General features: G+C 47.6%; 2 protein-coding genes across 4 annotated transcripts; both read left to right on the top strand.

The window, feature by feature from the left end:
* Window positions 1-762: 762 nt before the first annotated feature.
* sp2 (sp2 transcription factor) lies at window positions 763-8,794 on the top strand. Of its 3 annotated transcripts, XM_062388305.1 has the most exons (9): window positions 783-817; window positions 2,905-2,981; window positions 4,054-4,620; window positions 4,738-4,803; window positions 5,089-5,307; window positions 5,600-5,897; window positions 6,495-6,669; window positions 6,932-7,125; window positions 7,224-8,794. In XM_062388305.1, exons 1-9 carry the CDS (start codon window positions 811-813, stop codon window positions 7,322-7,324), a joined length of 1,704 nt encoding a protein of 567 aa, XP_062244289.1. In that variant the 5' UTR covers window positions 783-810; the 3' UTR covers window positions 7,325-8,794. The 3 variants fall into 3 exon arrangements, with proteins under 3 accessions (XP_062244291.1, XP_062244289.1, XP_062244290.1); XM_062388307.1 differs by having other exon boundaries at window positions 763-817; window positions 4,054-4,803; XM_062388306.1 differs by lacking the exon at window positions 783-817 and adding an exon at window positions 826-918 and having other exon boundaries at window positions 4,054-4,803.
* A 2,378-nt stretch (window positions 8,795-11,172) lies between these two features.
* Window positions 11,173-24,666, top strand: abcc10 (ATP-binding cassette, sub-family C (CFTR/MRP), member 10). Its single transcript, XM_062388201.1, has 22 exons — window positions 11,173-11,401; window positions 12,213-12,427; window positions 12,956-14,348; window positions 14,477-14,704; window positions 15,092-15,248; window positions 15,371-15,525; window positions 15,703-15,782; window positions 16,038-16,209; window positions 16,419-16,517; window positions 16,854-17,043; window positions 17,262-17,339; window positions 17,427-17,621; window positions 17,972-18,110; window positions 18,539-18,731; window positions 19,353-19,696; window positions 19,901-20,070; window positions 20,157-20,317; window positions 20,409-20,662; window positions 21,092-21,237; window positions 21,807-21,904; window positions 22,254-22,366; window positions 22,842-24,666. Exons 2-22 carry the CDS (start codon window positions 12,252-12,254, stop codon window positions 22,969-22,971), a joined length of 4,671 nt encoding a protein of 1,556 aa, XP_062244185.1. The 5' UTR covers window positions 11,173-11,401; window positions 12,213-12,251; the 3' UTR covers window positions 22,972-24,666.
* The last annotated feature ends 131 nt before the right edge of the window (window positions 24,667-24,797 follow it).

Genomic DNA, 24,797 nt, shown 5'->3' with positions numbered 1-24,797 from the left:
CCAGGACATCAGAGAAGATTCTGACTCCTGGTTCTGGATCACATCAGATTCTGACTCCTGGTTCTGGGTTGCATCCGATTCTGACTCCGGGTTCTGGGTCACATCTGATTCTGACTCCGGGTTCTGGGTCACATCTGATTCGGCCTCCTGGTTCTGGGTCACATCTGATTCTGACTCCAGGTTCTGGGTCACATCTGATTCTGACTCCTGGTTCTGGGTCACATCTGATTCTGACTCCTGGTTCTGGATCACATCCTGAAACACTGAAACTCTGAACCCCAAAACTGTGGAAACATGTTTTGGCAGAATTCTACCAAACTGCCTCACAGCCAATCAGATGAGATTCAATAAAACCACGAATCACTGTTTGAACAAATAGACAATTTAAATCTAGACGTTTATTATAAGGAGTTAACGGTGCAGCTCCTCGCAACTCATTGGTCCGCCCCTGTTTTCACTCCGGCTTTGGCCGAACATCTCGGTCACGCCTCTCATTGGCCAGAACTCACGTCAATCAGCCAAGCTGCTGCTCTCATAGGACACTCGTCCGTTCAGGGATTTTACACCAGGGAGCCGCCTCCGCCAAACACAACCTCGACAACCGATTGGCCAAACCCTCCTCCACTAGGTGACGCACATAAACACCGCGTTTTGATTGGTCGCCTTGAATATCAATCACAATGACACCCAGAATCGATTGGCGAGCGTGGCCGCCACTCAGCACTGCGCCGCCCGCGGATTGGCTGCGCGGAGCGGGGCGGGCTCCTCCCCGGGCTCGGTGTTCGAGGCTCGCGGACAGCGAATGTCGTCATGAGCGGTGGGTAGGAATTCAAACATTGGTGTTTATCTGTGTTTCTACTGCGCTAAACGGGGATTCGACACCGGGACGCGGCGCCGGACGCGATGTGCCACGAGCCGGTGGGTTCACACCGGGACGCGGGCCGCTCCGGGCACCGGGATAAGCCTCGCACTTCCGGGAAGGGGGCTGCCTCTTTCTGTAACGTTATCAAAGAGTTTGCAGCTAGCTTAGTGCGCGGCTAGCGGGGCTAGGTGAGAGGCTAGCGGGGATCAGTGAGCGGCTAGCGGGGATCAGTGAGCGGCTAGCGGGGCTCAGTGTGCAGCTAGCGGGGCTGAAGTAGCGGCTCCTCCCCCGCTCCGGAACGCGGACGTGCATTCCCACTGCACAGAAACACAAACTGGTTTCAAGCGACGATCCCAGTTCGGTTCGTTGAATGCAGCTGCACACGGACACAGTTCGCTCGAGCTAGCTGTTAGCCGCTCGAGCCAGCCCCAATGTTAAGTCATTGATGCTAGTTAGCTCCGCTGGCTAACGGTAGCTGCTGCTCCACAGCCGAGTCAGTGTGTGTGTGTGTTTAAGGCCGCGCTGTGTTCCCTCCCCCGTGTGAACCTCAGACTCAAAGACTCAGGACTCAAAGACTCAAACACGCAGGCAAGCTGGATCCCTCTGCGGCTTCTGTGGAACCAACAGCCCCAGTTCGTTCCTGCATGTGAGCCAGTGGGCAGAGTGGGCTGAACTGGTTCCTCACGTTGACTCGTGTGTCAGGGATCAGTTCAGTGTTGACAGCCGGTTCCTCCCGTGACTGACAGCTGAGTGTTCCCCTGTCAATCATATATTATTATTATGAATACACTGGAGTATCAGAGCTGAGCTTCGTGGTTTGATTCCTGTGAAATCTGAAAGTTCCTGATCCAAAGCAAGTTGTTGAGTGGAGGAAGTGAGATGTGTTGTTTGTGTGAGGTTGAGATTTCACCCCATGTGTGTGTTGGTTTGTCAGAACCAGCCACTGGACAGACACCCAGGACAACTTGGTGGAAGGAAGTCGTTCAGGATGGGGGGGGGGACGGATCGGATCCAGAGATTCCTTTACCACTTTCACTAACATTGGGAAATAAAAAACAGACTCAGTGATTTCTCAGAGAATAATTCGGGGACTGATCTCTACGAGTGCGAGCTGGTTCCGATCCAAACTGAGATCTGGAGCTCAGGAATTAAAACCTGGTTTAACCAGGGGGCTGTGGCGGAGGTTTGGTTCTCGTTTGTCTTTCTCCCAGATCGTCAGAAGAGTTTCTGCACAAAGCCTCGAGATGAAGCCGGTGTGTGTTTTTTTAAGTTTTCTTATTAAAGGAGATGAAAGCTTTGTGACTCGAGTGCAGTTGTGATACTTCATCAGCGTGTCTTACAGCTGGAGTGGGGGGGGGGGGCGCTGGCTGCCAGGACAGTGCTTGTGTGTGGTCATGTGGTTACGTGTCACCTGCTGGTTCATCTCAAGCATTAGCTTCCTGTTAACGCACCAGGAGCTCAGCAGATGTGATATTTCACGTTTAAGAGCGATGACAGATGTTGAGTTGAGTCTTAATATTCCCACCAGGCAGCTGTGAGAACCAAACCGAAGCAGAGAGGGCTGAGATTTCATTTGTGCATTTGTCTGATGCAGGGGAATTATTTCAGAATATTACGTATTTCAAAAACCTCTTGTGATTACTGGAGATTCACCCTGCTCTTAAACTATTGGACATCCTGCACTGACTGTCTTTATAGAATCTAATATGCTCAGTGAACTTCCTGTCTGCTCCTGTCATAATGCATTTGACCACAGTCCAGCATTGTGTTTCTGTAGAAAGCATCTGAGTTGTTGCCAGTAGCTTGATATTTGTTTGCTCATATGTTTCCATTTTATATTCTGTACAACAGACCGGTGACCTCATCTGTGGTTCACCTGTTTGTGAGTTTGTGCCGTTATTAGCACTGGTGACCTTGTAGTGTAACAGACGCTGTTTATATGTCAGATGTTTGTGGTGCTTTCTCCGATGTGTTTGTGTTGTGTAGGAATGTGATGTTGTGTTGAGCAGCCTGAATGTGACTGCCCTGTCTGTGTTTTCCAGAACAACAGGACAGTATGGCCACCACTGTTGCTGTCAGTCCCAGTGAATACCTCCAGCCCTCCACCGCTTCCACACAAGTGAGTGAAAAGGGATGTTGTTCCCTGCTTTTCTCTCTCTCTCTCTCTCTCTCTCTCTCTCTCTCTCTCTCTCTCTCTCTCTCTCTCTCTCTCTCTCTCTCTCTGTGGCACTGGAAGAACATTTTATATTTTATTTTAACATCCATTCGTTGATGCATTTCAAACATGTAGCGTGATCTGACACGTTAAGGCAGATTGAAAACACATTAACTCCTTTAGCAGTTCAGTTTCCACACTAAAGAGAATAACACCAGCTTTGTAACACAACACTTATCTGAGCATAAACGGTTTTGACCTTAGGGAACAATAACTGGTACAAATCAACCTAAAGTCCACTTACCAGCTGTTTGGAGCTTTCACAGGTAATTTCAGCTTCGACTGAAGGAGTAGTGGGAAACCTCAAAAGACTGAGTGGACCTTCGAGTCTAGAATATTCAGTCAGGCAAGACTTAAAGTCATCTTGGATTTTGGTCACTGGAATATTGTGCTAAATGTTAAAGTATTCGTACTAGCATTTTCTGGAAAAATTGTCCAGAGGGAGATCACAAATGTCTGAGTCGGTTGCTCCACACACATTCCTGCCTGCCTCCTTCTAAAGGGTCTGGAAAATGTCCCAGTTACTCCTGGTGAGTCCCAGTGACAGTGCGACAGAAAAATGTCTACTGGCTCAGACCAGGGATCATTTCAGGAGGATAAACCCTGAGTTCAGTAGACTTCATGTCGGTGCCACTCAGCAGCTCAGAGGCTTTTCATCCTCTGTGATGGTTCAGGTACATGAAGTCGTCCAGTGTAGATAAAGTGCTTTAAAACAGCTGGAGCTGAGATTCACGTAGAATGCTTCCTCGTCCTGCAGCCTGAGGATCACACACATGGACGACAGAGGGACACACAACCCTTACAGGTGGAAACTCACATCTACGACACTGCATGTGCTTCTCATCTCTCACCATCACCGTCTCTCTCTCTCTCTCTCTCTCTCTCTCTCTCTCTCTCTCTCTCTCTCTCTCTCTCTCTCTCAGTGATGAACTGTTTGAGTAGCCTCTGAGTTGTGTGATTGTGTATCTGCCTGCAGGACACCCAGCCCTCTCCTCTGGCCCTCCTGGCTGCGACCTGTAGTAAGATCGGCCCCCCCGCTGCTCAGGCTCCCGTCACATCTCCTCCATCTCAGCCGCAGCCTCGCAGGCTCCTCCCCATAAAGCCGGCTCCGATCGCCCCGGCGCCGCCCAAGAACCTGGGCTTCCTCTCAACCAAGGGCAATGTCATCCAGCTCCCTGCCGGCCTGGGCTCCACGGCCCCCGGGAGCCCCATCGTCCTCACCATCCAGCAGAGCCCGGCTCGCAGCAACACCTCGGCCCCCGGCAACATCCAGTACCAGGTGGTGCCGCAGATGCAGGGCCCCCAGACTATTCAGATGATGCCGCAGGGGGGGCAGTTCCAGCTCATACCCGGCACCAACCAGGCCATCCTCACCACTCCAATGACTGTACCGGCCCCCGCGGCCGCCACCGCTCCGGTCACGCCACAGAAGACTGTCGCCATCAAGCCGTGTCCGAAGTCGCGGAGGCCGAACCACTCGGCTGCTCACATGGTGCAGCTGCCGGGGGGGCTCACGCTGCCGCTCAACGTGGCGACCGGAGAGGTGGGTGGGACTCAGATCATCACAGAGACGGCCACCCTCACTCCTGGAAAGGGACGACGAGGGAGGAGGAAGAAAGTGGTTCTGGCTTCACAAACTCCACTGTCTCATCCTGCACAGGCCGCCTCCCCCCCCCCGGAGCAGATGGAGACGATCCTGATCGAAGCCGGGGACAACATCATTCAGGTGCGTCTAAAGAGAAGCTTTGGAAGAAATGAAATCCCCTGTTTTTGATATTTTCACCGGCGACTGCTGCAGAACAAGTGTCCTCTGTGGTGTGGAAGGGTTCAATGTTAATGTTAAGTTTCTGGACTTGTAGGCACCAGGGACTTCCTGGGTAAGACAGTTTATTTCTGTAGTGTTCATATTAGGACCTCTTCAGGTGTCAGTCACTCACCAGTTCAGATGATAGAGTCGATTTAAAACCTGAGCGTCCCAGTAACCTCTCTTCTCCTGGTTCTGTGCGTCCAGGCTGGAAACAACCTCCTGATCGTGCAGAGTCCCGGGCAGCCTCCGATGGTGCAGCAGGTCCAGCTGGTGCAGCCCAAACAGGATTCTCAAATGGTTCAGATCCCGCAGCAGGCACTGAAGGTGGTGCAGGCCGCCTCCGCCACTCTGCCACCCGTCCCACAGAGACAGCCGGCCCCCACCAACCTGCAGGTCTCTCCCACAGATCCATCACCAACACAGGTATCCAGTCACATGTGCTCTGAATGTGACAATTAACCGTTTCAACACATCGACCGTGAGTGAGTTTGTGTGTTGACGACTTTTCGAACTCGGGGCAGAGGAGTCACTGAAGAAGCAGAAACTCCAGAGAAAGTCTGGACCTCATTTTGTGGATGTTCTCTGAGGTTCATGTCTGAAAACGTCTCTGTCACATATCGTTGCTTTCATGATATTTTTTTGTGTTATTAAAGTATTCATCCATTTTCTCTCCAGTTATAAGAAAACCTCTGACATCATCATGTCCTCTCCTCAGATCTTCTTCAAAACGGCGTCTGGTGATTGGCAGTCGGTTCTGCTCCAGGACTCCGTCTCCACAACAACAACCACCTCCACCACGTCGGTCGCCACCGCGACGACTTCGCCGCCGGCCGGCACCAAGAGGACGCTGGCGGGGGGGCGGAAGGAGAGGACTCTGGCAAAAATTGCCCCAGCGGGGGGGATGATGGCGCTGAACCCGTCGCAGCTCCCCTCGGCTGCGCAGGCGGTGCAGACGATCAGCATCAACGGGGTCCAGGTGCAGGGAGTTCCTGTCACCATCACCAACGCGGGGGGTGAGTGGGTCACGAGTCGTTTCACTGACTCACAGGAAACATGGAGTTAGTGAGTGATCCTGCTAAAGAACAAGGAAACAAACCAATCATTCATAGAACAGGGGTGAAAACATAACCTCCTTGATGGAACGCGTCACTAAGATATCAAGAAAATTAATTCTACTAAAGTCTCTAAAACTTTGAGAATCAGTTTTGCTTTTAATTAAAATTTGTTGGACAGAACTTTGAGACTTAATGTTGTGGACTTTAAATCACACTACATCTGAAAGTCATTATTATTTTTTCAGAGTTTTATATATTTATAAAAAAGGTCGTAGGGACATTTTATTCTGTTTTGAAAATACAAATCTCACGTAACAAATTAATCGTGATAATTCTACTCAAACACAACATTCTGTATTCACACAATGAAAGTTGTGTGTTTAGTTGTGATGCATCAAATTGACAAATACTACAAGAGCAACATTTGATTGTCAAGAATCCAGAGACATTTGAATCCTTTCATTTAAAAGCAAACTTGGTCTCGTCTCATTGGCCGCTGCGTCTCTCACACTGCGTCTGTCTCTGTGTCCCTCTGTGTCCCTCTGTGTCCCTCAGGCCAGCAGCACCTCACCATGCAGGCCATGCAGGGCGGGGGGCTCCAGCTGGCGGCGCAGGGCCAGGCCGCCATCCAGGTGGACCAGACGCTGACCCTGGAGCTGCCCGGTCAGCCAGGAGAGAAGAAGAGACGCATGGCCTGCACCTGCCCCAACTGCAAAGACGCAGACAAGAGGTCAGTGCAGTTCATTACAACACCATCCATGGGGGGGGGGGGGGGGGGGGTCTGGAAGAAACATTTAATAAAGAGAGGAGATATTAAGATGCTCAAGGGAACATTATCAACTGCAGAACTGATTCCTGGACAGATTTACAACGTGTTTGTAGCTTTTGATTGTTTGAAAGATTTTAAAGTTCGTCTCTTTTAACGGTTTATCTTGCTTGTGTGTGTTTGTGTGTGCCTTTGTGTGTTTGTTGTGTGCTCGGCCACGCTGCAGGCCCGGGGAGGTCGGGAAGAGGAAGCACATCTGTCACGTCCCCGGCTGTGAGAAGACGTTCAGGAAGACGTCTCTGCTCAGAGCTCACGTCCGGCTGCACACCGGCGAGAGGCCCTTCGCCTGCAACTGGGTTTTCTGTGGGAAACGCTTCACGCGCAGCGACGAGCTGCAGCGGCACGCCAGGACGCACACAGGTGTCCTACACACACACACACACACACGTCTGTCATGTGATAGAGTTTGTTATTAAAGCGAGTGATCACCCTGCTCACTGCTTGTGTTTCCCCCACAGGAGACAAGCGCTTCGAGTGCAGCCAGTGTCAGAAACGCTTCATGAGGAGCGACCACCTGACGAAGCATTACAAGACGCACATAAACACCAAGAACCTGTGAGCGCACCGTGCACCCCGCGTGCACACACACAAACTCAAGACTGTGTTAGTGGAGCTGCAGAGGGGGCGAGGGGAGACTGAGACTTATCCCATACTGGGAAATACTCCAAAAACCAGTTCCCCGTGTCTCCGCTCATTCCTCTAGGACGCTGTGTGGTGTGCAGAGACTTCTAACTGACCCAGCACATTTAACAACAGTAGATCATTTTTGTTTGTGTTATTTTCCCGTCTGGTCCGAGCGGAGGCCTGAACGTGTGAAGTGACTCGAAGAGGAGTCTCCAGACGCAGAGGCACCACTCTGCCGGCTTATTTATGAACTTCTTTGGTAGAAGAGTAATTCAGACTCCCTCACCTGAGGCCACAGGACTCACTGCTTCACTTTGGGTTTTTTCTCACCCACAAATCATTCTCCACTTGTTGTTTTTTTCGTGGAACATCGGGAACTCTGACAAATTGTCTGTGAAGAAGCAAAAAAAAAAGAATTTGACGCAGTGTTTTATAAATTTACCAAAAACTTATTTTATCTGGAAATGATCTATTTGTGTTTTAGCAGAAGTTTTTTTTTTTTGCTGATTTACCCCCAAAAAAAGTTGGGGACCACAAAACTTCTTCAGTTTACATTGGCTATTTTTAAAGTGTGTATATGCGTATTATTATACATAATATTAATAATGATTATAAACTATTTATATCTTTTTTTCATACAGTCGTTACAAATTGATTTGGAATAGGATTGACATAAAATCGAAAGAGACTAAATGAGAAAGTTGAGAACAAGATGTTAAAACAATAAGAAAGAAAGAGGTTGGGAACTCAGTGGAGAAGAAACGAGTTCAGAAAGATTTCTGACTCTGGATCAGTTTCACCGTTCGGGGCCAGAAGTCACTGTGCCTTAAAAGTTGTCATTAACATTTTAAAATCATTTTTCAAACAAACCACAAAGAGATTCTGGACTTTGGATAAGTTTGGTGATGACTTGGTGAAGAGCAAAGTTCTGAATGTGACAAGAAGATGGAACAAATGTGAAGTTTGTAAATGTTCCAGACGGGGACCGGACCCAGATGGTTAAAGAATACGTAGAAATGTAGATTGTCCTGAAAACACCGTCTGGTTGCTCAAGGGTCCGTGGCAGCGTCGTGGAGAAAGTTTCAACTTTGAATTTACAGAAAGTATTTTTAGGCTTTTGTACAGGCTTGAGTTTTAATTGGATAATAACAGGACCTGGTCCTGGCAGTGAACCAGGCTGGGATGGTATTAAACGTGAGGGGGGGTTTACAGGACAGACTAGTAACCGGTGAGATAGTTCCAGGTTGAATTCTGTTTGATAGATTTGACACACGTGGCAGCTGTACTAACAACCTGTCACGTATGAAACATGTGTACTACCTACAGTTCTCTACGTTCAGAGAAACACTGCAACCATATTCAACTCAGTGCAGCGTCTTCATTTCCTGTGTGATCGGGGGGGGGGGGGGGGGGCAGGGCTCTGGGTGCGTTCAGCTGAATTCAGTGAGATATGATTGACACGCTCTCTTCCCTCTGAAACTCAGCTGCTACACGGCAGGTCCGCTTCTGTCCTGGGCATCGAACTTCAATATGTGTTGGAACCAAATCTTCCACCTGATTCACCAAATAGTTACTGATTCAAACTTTCATATGTTTTATCAAAGTTCACCGACGGCTGCTTCTGGGAGGATGAACCAGCGGAAAACACCCGATTCTTTAATTAACCGATAAAGTGTTTCAGTATTTTGTATATTTTTTAAAAACATGTTTATACTCCACTTAAAAAAAACACAAAAAAATACACATTTGGTAGCTGAACCAAACGATTCCCAGTCCAACCGACTCCTCGTGAAACACGACTCCAGGGTAACTGCTCTTCTGCTTCATCACAGTATAGTTTTCATCCGGTGATTTGTAGCCTCTGCTGTAAATATGATTCAGATTTCAAACTCTTTGCTCTAACTCGACAATCATGTCACAAGATGCAAAAAAACAACACAACGCTTTCTCAGGCCTCAGTTTGTGTTTGATTTCCTCTCCAGCTATGTGAAAGCTTTAATTCTGACGTTTCCCTCTGATGACCAGCATTAGGCCGACTGTACAGTATTCACATGTCACTCATCATTTGCTTTATAGCAAACAAACTGTTGCTGATATCGTTTTTTGATATAATGAAGATGTTCTCTAACAGGTCCTCAGTCAGTTTGACGCTCGCTTTTTCTTTTTATCCAACAAATACAGTGAATTATTTTATTATAAGCTTTTTGGTCAAATGAGCTCTGTGCCATGAGAGAGTTTCCCCTGTGGCGTGTTTTAATACTGTGACATGCGTGTGCGATGGAAGGTCACGCTCCAACAACCACCTTCCTCTCTGCACACGACACAGAGGTTTGACCAAAAAGCTCAACACAGGTCAGACATGTTTTTAACGCACTTTGAGTTCAGTGCTTCACGGCGGCAGACGGTTTAAAGCGTAGGTGGCCAATATTTGGTATATTTTTTTAAGAATGTGTCTGGAGAACATGCGATGCCATTGGGACGGATAGAAAGAGCCGGCTCATATTTATGTTCTCATCTGACTATGTAAATACAGTGTGTGTCTGGGAGACACGGTAAATGTAGGATATTAAAAAAATACAAGTTCAGCTGCCCAGTGTTGAGGTTTGTGCGACCAGCCCTGAAGAAAACAAACTTTGTACAGCGTGCGAGGAATCAAATATAATGTGACATGGTTTAGCTTCATTCCTGCTTTGGATGAGACTTGTAGATCTTCTTTTCTATTGAATTTAAGATGCCTTAGATAGCTACACCCAGTATTTCATGATGTTCTCTGTCTAATTCCAGGTAACAACATTTGTAAAATTCCTTCTGTTGTTTTTAACTTATGTTACATGCTAATGTCATGTGCACTGATCAAAATCACAGGTTCCAAAATTTGTCAATTTAATCTCCGGTGTAATTCAAACGTAATGAGATTTTTTCAAATTGAGACGTTTCTACGAGTCGAGAGCTTTTCTCCTTCTCCACACGTTCATCAGGAGCAGCCAGAGAACCAGGAGATGTTTTATAACTTGTATAAAGGTGCTAAAACACCACGTCTGCTCCTTTTCTACTTCACCCCCTCAATAAACAACTCAAACTGTTTCTGCGTCTCTTTCAACTTTTGTTTTGTTTAGTGTTGTTTATTGACAACTGTTGAAATGTATAAATGTGACATCACAGTTTGTCAAGGGGAGAATCCAAAGGTACAGATTTGTTTCCATCACATAACATGTTTTGTTATTTTGTTTAGATATTCAATATCTGACCTTTAAATAAAATTATATTTATATTTAAATGTAGAGTGTTGCACCTGTTTTGATAAATTATGACTGACACGTGTTTTATTTTGTTGCAGCAACATAAATGCTGAAGAAACAGTGAATGTAGATTATAAGACTTATTTCCAACAATTAATATTTTAAAAATTCCTTTAAGCTATTCTTCTAACGTTGAGTCTCTTTATTTTTGCTATTTATTATTTCGTTATTTAAAAGCTGAAGCTTAGAATTTAAAATAAATACTTTATCTTGTTTTTTCCCTCAAAATAGATTAATTCATGAATGTTTAATAAAACATTTCAATGGAAAATAGTTTACGATAAGATGAGAATCTTAATTATCATATCTCATTGTATCTAATAAGAAATAAACTACAAGGACATTGAAGAAGAAAAAACCGTGAAACATATAAATACATTTGTGTTAATGTTGAATTGTGGAATTTTTTTTGTGATTCAATGAAACCTTTACATGGAACTCTTATTTTGAAAGGTGTCTACGTCATCAGAAGGGGACAGGACGACAGCTAGCCGGAAACCGGTGATGTTTAAATGTTTAAAAGATGTTTAGCTCAGTTTCATAGTTTCGTCGAGTTGAACTTTACACGTGCGTGACGCGTCACTGTTGCGCGCTCGTGTTATTTCCGTGTTGTTATCGCGGCGGTCAGTCTGTGCTAGCTGAGCTAGCTAGCTAGCCTGGTTTGTTTACATGTGTTGGCAGCTGGAGGCTCAGGTGGATTCTGCTGGTCTCAGGTCAGAGGATTTAAATGGAGGCTGGTTCTGGTGTTTTCACCTGTTGCAGTTTCACCAACTCAACTTCCTCCTTTGAGAGAAAGAACCACACAAACTGGTTCTTCCTGTAAAAAACAGTTTAAATCAGTGAAGTTGAGAACATGGAACCATTGAAACCAATTGAGCTTGAATGAACTCCCTTCAGATTTATAGTCTATGAAAGGATATCTGTATTCTCTAGAGTGGTTTACACTTTTAACTATTTCATTTCAAACCTTTGATTTCAAATGGACAGAGAGGTCTGGCTCTCCTGTCGTTTTACTGATGTGTTAAAGAAGTTAATTTCTAATAATCTTTATTTGGATCTTACTGAGGCCGAGGGAGCACGTTAAGAAAACATCTGCAGATACAGAAACGTGCTGCAAAGTGTGAAAACGACAATAAAGTGTCGGACCTGCTGCAGCTCCATGTCGTGTGAAGATCCATCTCCACTGACGAGGAGCAGAGTTCCATAACTTCTCAAAGCTTCATCAGAAATCCATTCAAACTTTGAGAAACCTCCTTTTCCTGGATCCACACCAAACTGCAATGGGCTCATATTTGGATCATGTTCCACTCTTTTGAGTAGTTTTTGCGTAATCCTGCTAAATAACAAACAAACGAATAAACACAGACTTGGACCAAATGTGGAAAATTAAAAAAACACAATGTTCTGTGAAAACTGACAAAACAAAAATGAGCCACGTTATGATTCGATCAGAAGCTGACCTCTCAGGACAAAGACGTCTCCCTCGGCTCAGTCAGTTATTCATGTCGTCCTCTTGCTCTTCAGATGTTTTTATAGAAGGACGGAGGGGAAGTAGGAGGAGGGATGACTGACCTCAGACCAGCCGAGCTGCTCTCGGGCCTCTGTCACACAGACAGGGAGAACCCCTTCCCCCTGTGGACGGACGGACACGTCAGCTCCTGCTTCAACCAGCTGGTCCTCGGAGCCCTGCCTCATGCTGCGATGGCCGTGTTCAGCGCCTGCTACCTGGGCCTGGTCCGGTGGGTGATGTCTGAATGTTAAAGTGAATCAAACATGATTTGTGTCATGTTTCATTTATGATGGAGATGAAGCCAACGACTCCCAGGATCCCGAGCGGCTTCATGACATCATCAAACTCAATCGTTGACACTGTGAACACTAAAGATCACATTTAGATTTATACACAACAAAAACAAGCAAGTGATGAATTCATAAAGACAAATGAAATGATTTCCTTTTTAATCTGAGAAGATTATGACACTGAGAAAAATTCAAACCTTTAGAACCACAGAGAGAATCTCAAATAAATTCAAATAAATATTAAAGCTCATCAGTTTTGTTTAAATTAATTTATAGGAATTTAAAATGAAACCGCTGACAAATCAATGATGAAGTTTAAAACCCCCCCCTGGTCTTGTGCTCCTCCGGGCTCGGGTCAGGTTCTGAGCTCCTGACCCGGTCCCTGAAGCTGAGCCCCGACACTAGACTAAACTAATCCTAATGAAGTAGCTGAAGAATCCAGATAACGTCTGATTCCTGCTCCTCAGATGCAGCCCCCCCCTGCAGACGCCTCCTCCCTGTGGCTGGACCCTCCGGCTGGTCTCAGGTCTGCTGGCCGCTCTGCTCTTCACTGCAGACGTGGTCCTGGTGAGCATCCTGCAGCAGGGGGACATGTACCTGGACCTTCTGACTGACAGCTGTGCCATCCTGGCCTGGCTGGTCCACGTCAGTGCCATGGCAGCGCTCCAGAGAACCGTGTTCAGGAGAACCAGAGGACCCCTGCTGCTGCTGCTGCTGGTTCTCCTGTCCATCCCCCACCTGGTCTTCACCCTGGTGATTTACTGTGAGAGTGAGGGATACTTGAACCTCACAGAACCTCTCAAACTGGCCCGATTGGTCCTCGCCGCAGCCCGGACTCTCCCCCTCCTCATGTACCTGCTGGCGTTTGCCTTCCCCTGCATCAGTGACGCCGGCTACACCTTGTACACCAACGCTGTGGACGGGTCCCCGCTCCTCCCAGAGAGCCCCCCCACAGACACCGGGGGGATGGTGGCGGAGGACGGGAGCGGCTGCACCTCTCGACTCTTCTACCTGTGGTTGACTCCGCTCCTCAGGCGAGGGCAGCGAGGAGAGCTGGACAAACCGGCCGATGTTTATCATCTCCCTCGGAAACTTCGGACCAGTGTGGTTTGTCGATACTTCCATCAGTGCTGGGAGGCCTGCAGACGAGGGGGGGGGGCCGGGGGCGGGGGCGGGGCCGGGGCCGGTCGGGATCAGTGGCCCCGGCCGGTGAGCAGGAACCTCCTGAACGGCACCTGGAGCTCCCACTACCTGGAGGAGCCACTGGAGCTGGAGGGGGATGTGGGTCTGCTGAGGGTCCTGCACAAGGCCTTTGGGGGGAGGTACTACCTGCTGGGGGGGCTGAAGGTGCTGGTCAACATGCTGGGCTTCACTGGTCCCCTGCTCCTCAGCAGTCTGGTGACCTTCATGGAGGAGGACGATGCCCCGGTGAGCAGAGGAGCCCTGTGTGCACTCGGGCTCTTTGCCACCACGCTGCTGTCGTCCATCCTCCGGAACATCTTCTCCTTCGAGGTTTCCAAGGTGGCGCTGTCGGCCCGCGCCGCTCTGGTGTCGGCCATCTACGGCAAAGCCCTGCGGGTCAGCGGCAGCAGCTTGGCCCGGATCAGCTTGGGAGAGGTGGTGAACCTGATGAGCACGGACACCGACCGGGTGGTGAACTTCTTCAACAGCTTCCACGAGCTGTGGAGTCTTCCCTTCAGCTTCAGCATCGCCCTCTACCTGCTCTATCTGCAGGTGGGCGTGGCCTTCCTGGGCGGGCTGGGCGTGGCGCTGCTGCTGCTGCCGCTCAACAAGTTCATCGCTTCACGAATCATCAGCAACAACAAGCAGATGCTCCGGTTCAAGGACAGCCGCGTCAAAGTGAGACCTCCTGTTGTTTGATAATAATGAAAACACAATGACAACCTGTGCTCACTTCACTGTCACCAGAGGATGAAATCATATTGTCGTCTTTTTCTGAGACTCTGAGACTTTTCTCTCTTTTCCAGCTCATGACAGAAATCCTCTTCGGCATCCGGGTCATTAAGTTCTACACCTGGGAGCCTCACTTCATCCAGAAGGTGGCCGACTGTCGGAAACGGGAGCTGTCCCACCTCAAGGTCATCAAGTACCTGGACGCCATGTGCGTGTACACGTGGGCCGCGCTGCCCGTGGTCATCTCCATCCTCACCTTCGTGACCTACGTGATGCTGGGACATCAGCTGACTGCAGCCAAGGTAGAGAGTGTGTTGAACAATGTGTGGGAACTGTGTGTCCTGTGGTGAAATCAGGGAGTGAATACAGACTCTTGTGTCAATAACAACAATAGTGAGATGATGAAGGTTCCTGTGTTGTTGAGAATCTCCTGCTGTGAACAGAAACCTCCGGAGACTGAATCCTCTGGAGTTCATGTCTGAAGAAGACTTGATGGTTGAAGGTTCATTTGTCAGAATCAGGTCCAGAAAGTTGAAGAGTAACGTTGAGCTGTAGATCAGATAGACAGACGTGAATCTTTATGCTAACACAGAAAACTAGTTTAATGAAAACTCTCATCCACTCCATGTAAAGAGTGACTTTTTGTAAAGTTGTCACTAACAGGTTTGAGTCCCTCTCCGCTCCGGTAGGTGTTCACCACGCTGGCTCTGGTGGGAATGTTGATCATCCCACTCAACGCCTTCCCCTGGGTCCTCAGCAGCGTCCTGGAGTCCAAGGTTTCTCTGGAGCGAATCCAGCGCTTCTTCAAACTGACCAACCAGGACCTGCAGGCGTACTATGCTCTGGGTGAGTTTGTTTTCAACCAGCGACTGAAAACTGGTCCTGGGGTTTTATCCGGTCCCACTCGGACGTCCTGTGAAAGATTTAATCACTGAAAAATGTTTTGTGTTGTCAACATCTGTCCACAGTCTCTCCGGAGGACGACCAGACGTCAGTTCTGTTGAGCCAGGGGACATTTTCCTGGCAGGGGCCTGGTGATCCAGACCCGAGCAGAGAGGGAATCAAACCTGAGGCCGCTAAAGGGAGTTTGATGCTGCACAGCCTCAATCTACACATCACTAAGGTACAAGACAGCAGCTAAACCACTAACACAACTTTTAATGGGGAAACTCCAGCTTTAATGTCTGTCCGTCTTTGTCTCTCTCTCTCTCTCTCTCTCTCTCTCTCTCTCTCTCTCTCTCTCTCTCTCTCTCTCTCTCTCTCTCTCTCTCTCTCTCTCTCTCTCTCTCTCTCTCTTCAGGGCTCTCTGGTGGTCGTGGTGGGCAAAGTGGGCTGTGGAAAGAGTTCCTTACTGGCTGCGCTCACTGGAGAACTCAACAGGTACGACTCCTCAAGGCTCTCCTCAGTATACATGTTGATTAATTATCTCCACTGGTAGATTCTATAGAAAGTGACTTCTCACTTTATAACGTCAGTAAACATGAAGGAGTTTCTGTCTCAGGCTCTGGTTTCAAGTCTTAAGCACCAGATGTGTTCGGGGGGGGTGGATACCACAGAGTGATTGACAGGTAGCACCGTCCAATGGGTGCAGGTGTAGGTGGGTGTGTCTTTTACAAGCTCCTCCTCTCGCTGCAGGGTGAGCGGCGTGGTTTACGTGGCGGACCGAGGCGCCGGCTTCGGTCTGGCGTCTCAGGAGGCGTGGCTCCAGCACGCATCAGTACGAGACAACATCCTGTTCGGCAAAGACTACGACCCCGCCTTCTACCAGGCCGTGATCGAGGCCTGTGCTCTCACTGATGACCTCAACGTACGGAAAATTACGTTTTATATCTTATATTTTCTGTTTCTGCACATTTATTATATACGCTATCCCTACACATCACCATGATTACCGCCTTTTAAAGTATTTTATTTTGTCTTTGAGTGATAATTGGTTGACCTTTTGGTAAAGTCTGAATATTCTTGGTCCCCAGAGGATGAACTTTTCCTTTCATCCTTTCTGAATTGCTCCGGCAGGTTTTGCCGAACGGTGACCGGACAGAAGTGGGGGAGAACGGCGTGACGCTGAGCGGAGGACAGAAGGCTCGGCTGGCGCTCGCCAGAGCTGTGTACATGGTCAGTCCTCCTCCCCGAGCGGCCATCTGCCTCCGGCTCACAGACGATCAGCAGGTTCCTCCAGAGAACCTGTTCGTCTGCCAGAACATATTTACTAAATCTGTAGATAACGATTTCTTTATTCTGGTCACAGTCCAGAAGCTGATTCCATTTTTTTATGAGATAATGAAAACATTGAAGTAGTTAAAAGATCCTTCTCCTGCTGGGGATGTCACAGGTTTGATTCCCCACAGCATTCCCCACTACTGTCGATGTGTAAGACACAAAATGAACAAACCACGAGTCAGATTACAGAACGTCCAACATGGTGACCTAACACATGTGTTGTCCCCTCAGGACAAAGACATCTACCTCCTGGATGATCCGCTGGCGGCCGTGGACGCGGACGTGGCCGAACACCTCATGCAGAAATGCATCATGGAGCTTCTCCGGGGAAAGACCAGAATCCTTTGCACCCACCGTATAGAGTTTGTGGACAAAGCTGACACGGTGGTCCTCATGGAGAATGGAACAATAATCAAAACAGGTAGAAACTGAGACTCGGCTCAGACTCGGCTCACAAGCTTCTCTAAATGTTGGATTCAATCATATGAACTTCAGGTTTATCACTGATGCCAGAGACAGACAGAATCTTCTACATTATAAAACATGACATTATTCAGTATTTGGTTAATTCACTGCAGATCAAAGAATTATTTTATTTTTTGATATTGTCTCCTGAATTGTCCCGTCACTGTTCAACAGGTTCTCCAGCTGAAATCCTCCCTCTGGTCGAGGCTGTGCCGAAGAACCGGAAGAACGAGCAGAACGCGAGAGAGAGAGGTGAAGATGGATCTGCTGCTGTTCCTCCGATCGGTCGCTGCTGATCTGGAGTCTGACTCACTCTCCTCTCTCTCCTGGTTGTAACAGGTGCAGCGAAGCAGGAGGAGGAGGAGGAGGAGCCGGGTTCGCCGCCCGATCTGTTGGTGGCTGATGATCCCGACCAGATGGGGGCGGAGCAGAAGCAGGCGGGGGGGCTGGCGTGGACAGTTTACCAGACCTACTGGGCAGCTGTGGGCCGAGTCCTGGCCTCCTCCGTCCTGATGTCGCTGCTCCTCATGCAAGGTCGAGGTTCCAGCCTGAGAGTCGTCTCCATCTGAATTCCTCCAGACTTAAATGCTGTGATTCTCATTCTGCTGCTCAAATTGGAATCTGTCAGTTTATGTCAACCATCTGAAAGGACGTTAGAGACAACGAGCACAGTTACATCCAAAGATCAAACTAACCTGAAGGACGTTCTGAGAGTTCACCTCCTCCAGGACTTACGTACTTTACATTTACATTAGAAAACGATTCTCCTGCATCTGAAAATGAACCGGTTCCCTCCTGAACCAGACTGAGCTTTATCTCTTTGAATTCATTTTCACATCGACTCTGTTTTTTAACAACCACTGTTGTTCTTGTTTGTGGTTCAGCCTCTAAGAACGTCTCTGATTGGTGGCTCTCTCACTGGATCTCCGAGCTGAGGAACAATGGTTCCACGAGGCCCAATGGTTCCACTCCAGTTTCCTTCATCTCATCTCAGCTGCTGCTCTTCTCACCCGGACACCTCATGTGTGTTACACTTTTCATCTTTTACATTTAATGTTTCTTTTCTACTTTTGACAGTTTCATTTCCTATTTCACTCACTGGAGTTTTATTGTCTTTTCCTTTTCAAAGCAGTTTGTAATTCAGCTATGGAGATATTAGAGACACTGTTATTGTTCGTGTATTTTACATTTATATGATTATTATGTCTTACATGTATTCTCGGAACAACGTGTGGTTTCCAGAGAGAGTTCAGAGGAGGCAGATAACATGGGATCTATTGATATTCACTGAATAACAGTTCATAATGAGCGTCTATAATTAAACATGTGAAACATCAACTCTATTTTAAAACAAGCCTGTTGTTCTGATAATCAGCTTTATCAACAGAACCTTCTCCTCTTATCAATTAGTCTTTACTTTCATTCATTAACCTCCACATCCGTCCCTGCAGGTGTCCGCTGCCGGCTGGTCAAACCTTCTCGTCCAGCAACCTGAGCTCTGACGTCCGGTTCTATCTCACCGTCTACGCCTCAGTCGCCGCGGCCACCACCGTCTTCACCGCCCTCCGATCCGTCCTCTTCGCCTACGGAGGCATCTGCGCCGCCACCGCCGTCCACAACCGACTCCTGGACCGGGTCCTGAAGGTGCGTCAGCGTCAGAGTCCCACAGCGACTGCCGGGCCACCAGGGGGCGCCAGTACGAGCCGAGCAGATTGAGTGTTTGTCAGGTTTGGCAGCACCGGCTGAAGTTCAGGGAACCAGGCTGGTGACTGAGAGGAGCCCGGATCAAACTCTGACTCATTAGGTTCAGTCTCACTGCCCCCGTCCACCAGCAGGCGGCAGTGTTCAGTGTCGTGGGCCTGTTTAACGTGGAAATAGACTTTTGATGGATTAACAACATTGTAAGACTCTAATGTGTCAGTTTGTACAGTTAATTACATCATTAAATCATAGACTGTGAATAAAGATGGACGACACATCTCCACTTCCTCCCACTGTCCAGAAAAGAAGCCAGAACATCTCAGATAGGAACGCTCTTATTGGTCAGAAATGTGAAACCATAATGAATAGATCCGTGTTGGTGGTAAAGACATGTGAGAGCAAGAGGCTGAACCAGGACAGGGAAGCTAACGTGCTCCATAGAGCTACAGGGGAACTGGTCTGGTGATGGTTCATCAAGTTATCATGTGATGCAGCTTCTAGATAAAACCATATTTAAGATATTAGTTTGAAAGGTGAATGTATTCCTGTTTGTGACCCCTCCAGGCCACGGTGACCTTCTTCGACACCACCCCTCTGGGACGGGTACTGAACCGGTTCTCCTCGGACCTGTACAGTGTGGACGACAGCCTGCCCTTCATCCTGAACATCCTCCTGGCCAACCTGTTCGGCCTGCTGGGCATGCTGGTGGTGATGAGCTACGGCCTCCCCTGGGTCCTGGTGCCCCTGCTGCCCCTGGCTCTGCTCTACCACCGCACGCAGCTCTTCTACCGACACACGTCCCGGGAGCTGAGGCGCCTGTACAGCCTCACCCTGTCGCCCGTCTACTCCCACTTCTCTGAGACGCTGAGCGGGCTGGGAACCATCCGGGCCAGCGGCAGCTCCTCCAGGTGAAACACAACAAAACCTGATTATTGAGGCACACACTGATATTATTTAGTATTTGTTATTTTGGAGTTTTCTGGAGCAGCTAACAAACGTCTTACCGACTGAAATCTAGCCAGTGACGTGATAACTGCCAAATTCATTGTTTCCTGAATAGGTCATGTGAATCAGAGTGACACTAAACCACAGGAGCTTCTCTGTCCCTCCAGGTTCGAGGAGGAAAGTGCTAAACGTCTGGAGCAGAACCAGCGCTGCCTCTTCCTGAGCAGCGCCGCCATGCAGTGGCTGGACATCCGCCTGCAGCTGATCGGAGTGGCGGTGGTCACGGGCCTCGGGGTGATCGCTGTGGTCCAGCACCAGTTCCACTCCGTTGATCCAGGTGAGACGTCAGCCCTGTGTGGCGGCTGTGCACCTGAGTGTGAGTCGTCTTGTTCCGTGACGCTGGTTGTGTGTCGTCCCCGTCAGGTCTGGTGGGTCTGTCCCTGTCCTACGCTCTGTCCATCACGTCCCTGCTGTCCGGCCTCATCTTCAGCTTCACGCAGACGGAGATGCAGCTGGTGAGCGTGGAGCGGACGGAGGAGTACTCCACCGGCCTGCCCACCGAGCCACAGCACCAGGACGCACAGGTCAGACCCGGATCCCGATGTCACAACAACATCAGAGGGGGGAGCAACCGAGATCAAGAGCTGTAAGAGTGAAATGTTTCTGTGTGTCCAGCTGTCCCCTGCCTGGCCCGAGCAGGGCGGGCTGGAGTACCGTGGAGCGGTGCTGTCCTACAGAACCGGGCTCCCCAACGCCCTGGACGGGCTGAGCCTGGTGGTGCGGCCCGGGGAGAAGGTGGGCATCGTGGGACGCACGGGCTCCGGCAAGTCCACGCTGTTCCTGGCCCTGTTCCGTATGGTGGAGCTGGACCGGGGTCAGATCCTCCTGGACGGGCTGGACATCAGCACGCTGGGCCTGGGTCAGCTCAGGTAGGACTGGGAATCAAATCACCCTTCACCTTGAAGACGTTTTCACCCCTGAACCGAGCTTCATGTGTTTTTCATTTGATGTTAGTTTTGATTTCACAGGGAGAATTATGTCTGACATACGTTCGTCCTGTGTTTACATAAACTTGACATTTAAAGCCGTCTCAACTTCCTGTGATCAGAACCAATCAGAATTTCCTCTGGTTGTAGAACCTGAAAGGACTCGAGTCTCAAGATTCATTTAAAATTTTTTGAAAAAGCAGAATTGGGCATAATGATTTTCACATGTACTTTAATTAAGAAACCGGAGTCACATCCATTTCTAAAAAAAAACATTATGAATACACAACACCGCAGTGACTGTAAACCTGCTCCTTTGGTTTTGAACAAGGCAGAGTTCTGACTTGTGTGTGCTGCTGGCGCCCCCTGCAGGTCCAGGTTGGCCATCATCCCTCAGGACCCCTTCCTGTTCAGCGGGACCATCAGGGAGAATCTGGACCCGTGTGGGCGCCACTCAGACCAGCAGCTACTGGACGTCCTGGACCAGTGTCACCTCAGCCCTGTGGTGGAGCGGATGGGTGAGGCAGGGGGGGAGGGGAGGGGGGGGGGGGGGGAGCTGACACGGTGAATTAGGGACGAGCAGGAGAACGATTCAGAACACAAGACGAGGTGTGGCTGTTTAAAATGAAAAGCACCTGACTCACAGTGTCCTAATTTAGAAACCTCCACCCTTCACTGGCAGCTGCTCATAGTTACACAAGATGAACTTATAGACTGAATCTTCTGATCCTCGTGAAGAGGAGGATGGAGACCAGGAGGTTCACAGAGAGAAAGATGCTGAAGCACTGAGACTCTGTTCAGATCATAAACTGTTGATTTAAAAACTGACTCAGGGTCAGAAAGTGAAGCCAGTGTCTGGAACCTGTGTTCTCTGGAAAGACCTGCAGGGGGCGACTCCCCTGGTTGTTTGTATAGAAGACTCTACTTCTCACTTGATTTATAGTGTGTGTGTGTGTGTGTGTGTGTGTGTGTGTGTGTGTGTGTGTGTGTGTGTGTGTGTGTGTGTGTGTGTGTGTGTGTGTGTGTGTGTGTGTGTGTGTGTGTGTGTGTGTGTGTGTGTGTGTGTGTGTGTGTGTGTGTGTGTCAGGTGGTCTGGATGCTGAGGTTGGAGAGAGAGGAAAGAGTTTCTCCGTGGGGCAGAGGCAGCTCCTGTGTCTGTGCAGAGCTCTGCTGACTCAGGCCAAGGTGAGAACTCCGACTCTAAACACTGGAAGCATTTAAACTTCTTTACTTATCATAAACGTGTAAAGTATCGAGCCTCAAGTACATTTCTTTATCTTAAGGGTCATAACCACATCTTAGGAATCCTCTACACTTTTTAATAACATGCCGATATGTTGGTGTTTTGATATTTTACTCCCTAATACGTGTATCGCCCAGTTGAGCTGGACTGGGACTTGACACTAACTGAGGCTGTTACTGGTGTTTTCTGGAGTGAAGCAGCTTTAAACCTTTTAATTCCTTCACGGCTGTAACGTTTGTATTTACTGAATCCACCGAGATCACAACACGTAACTGAGACTGTGTTTTGAAGCTGCTGTGCATCGATGAAGCCACAGCCAGCGTGGACCAGAGGACGGACACGCTGCTGCAGCAAACCATCCGGGACAAGTTCCAGGACAAAACCGTCCTCACCATCGCCCACAGGTGAAAAGTCTCCTGATTCAAAAGTCGGTTTAGATTCCCGGATATTTAAATATATATATATATATATATAGTTACATGATCTCATTATTATTATTAAAGTCAAACCCAGATGGATTCTCAATATTCAAAATGTCGTGTTTGTTAAGAGGGAGTTAACACACGTCCCATCATGTGATCATCATATCTCCAGACGCCTCCAGGGAAGTTCTTCACACTCAGTGCAGATGTTCACTCAGACTCTTGGATTAAAGATTAAACTAAACATGTGACCTCGTCAGCTCCTTCAGATTTCGACAAGTTGTCATTTGGACTCAAAGAGGAACAGGTTAGATTTCAAAGGTCAAAGGTCAAAGGGCCCAGGGAGGTCATAAGAGTCTGGAGAATGAAAGTGACTGAATCTGACTCTATCATCAGATAAGTCATTTTAAACTCTTGGTTCTTCCTTCACGTTGTCTCTGTGTCCTCGTGTCCTCAGGATCAACACCATCCTGGACTGTGACCGGGTTCTGGTGATGCATGCTGGGAAGGCGGTGGAGTTCGACACGCCGGCCGCTCTCTGCCAAAGGGACGACTCCATCTTTCAGCGGCTGGTCGCTGGGAGATGAGGCCGAGACGAAGGAGGAAGTCTCTCTGATGTCCTCCAACTTTTCTATCACAGACTTTAAACACTTTTATTTTTTTATCCTGGAACGGAGGGTACTTCTTTTTTACGGACATTTATTTCTTTTTTAAATGGATTATTTAATTTAATATTAAATCTGTGTTTTGTTGTTCAGTAAACATCGACTTGATTCTCTCCAGTTGCAAAGTTGTATCACACGCCTCGAGGCCGACCTGGACTTTATCAGGGATTGTACAAATTCTGATATTATACATTGGCTGATATGTATATCGTTAAATGGGTCGGGCTCTATATCTCCAACACATCATTTATTTAAACCTATAAAAACTGACACGTCTGTAACTTTGATCTTCTTTTTAAACATGTTTTTTGTTGACTCGGATGTTGTTGCTCTGCAGCTGAGTTGTTGTGTTCACTTCTGAATGTTTTGGAATAACTTGAACTATAAGAAGCAGATTTCCTGTTGGGCTGGGGGGGGGGTGGGGGGATGTTGCTTCCTGTCTTGTTACATTATAAAGTCTCTGGACTTGCTGCTGCTGTGTAACAGAGAGTTATTGGGCAGAAGATGCAGGAGAAGCCGCTGCAGGTTTAGTGGCCTGAAGGAGTCGGACACTAATTTAAATGATACGTCAGTAATATCACGGTTAAAGGTCTCTGTGCAATAAGCATGTTGCAGTTATCTGACTGCAGATCAGTTGCCTCAGCTCTGCTCTACAAGCAACTGAAATAATAACAGACTCTATAATCAGGGGTTCCTCAGGGAAGCTGTCTCGGTGACTGTTGTGTTTTATCTCCAGAGATATCTGACCTGATATCTGGAGCTACGCTGACGATGCACTGCTCTACAATTATGTGGAAACAAATGAGGCAAAGAAGCTAATCTGTCTCTTTATGTCAATCAATTGGTAATTTTGAAAAAAGTTAATTTACTTTCATTAACTTTTTCCATAAAAAGCAAAGGAAGCAACGGTTTGTGGCTCTGTAGCTGAAAACAATGGTCATGAAAACTTGTATAACTTTATTTTAAGTTATAAATCTGATATAAACAATTTCCCTGTTTCATTGAATTCAATTCACTGCTTAACTCTGAAAGTTTGACCAAAAGACGACAGAAAACGTATTTCTTGTTTTTTAATTTTGCCTGTTTTATTCACATGTTCACATTTTCCTTGTTTAGAATTTTTTTAATAAAAAGCACATTCACGGCACTTGATGTTCCTGTAAGATTATTATTTTAATTATATAAGATCATAAGCTCAGAGATTTCTTGGTTAATTCATCAGTTATTTCATTTCTGTTCCCTCATCACAACTAAACTACAACTTTTTTGAGAGCAGATGTTTTTTATAATGAAGAAACTCGAGTTGTGTTTTCATAGGAACATAAATCCGTCTCGATCGACTTTGTGTTCGTCTCTTTTTCAAACGATGAGAAATGATTTTTACAAACTCGTCAACAGAAACTTGCTAAATTGATTCAACTGGTTTGAACCTCGAATGTTTTTTAACATACAATTATTTTCATTATGTATTAATCTGTTGATGGTCTGTAAAGTGTCTAAACTGAAGATTTGAAGAACACGGAACTTCACATGTTTAGAAATGATTGCGTGAAAAAAAAGTCAACACAATTCACAGATGCTGAAATCAACTCTCTCTAATGTAAACGTTGAATTAAAGGATTCAAACTCAAACTGCTCTGCTGATCAATGTAACACACAAACAACTTCTTTAACTCTTCTGCTTGTGAACAATGAAGATGATAAAACTCCTCCTCACAGGTTATTAATATTGTTGTCGTACCTGTTTA

Source organism: Platichthys flesus, chromosome 5, assembly GCF_949316205.1.
Source record: "Platichthys flesus chromosome 5, fPlaFle2.1, whole genome shotgun sequence".
NCBI lineage: Eukaryota > Metazoa > Chordata > Actinopteri > Pleuronectiformes > Pleuronectidae > Platichthys > Platichthys flesus.
This window is presented reverse-complemented; position numbering and strand designations above follow the sequence as displayed.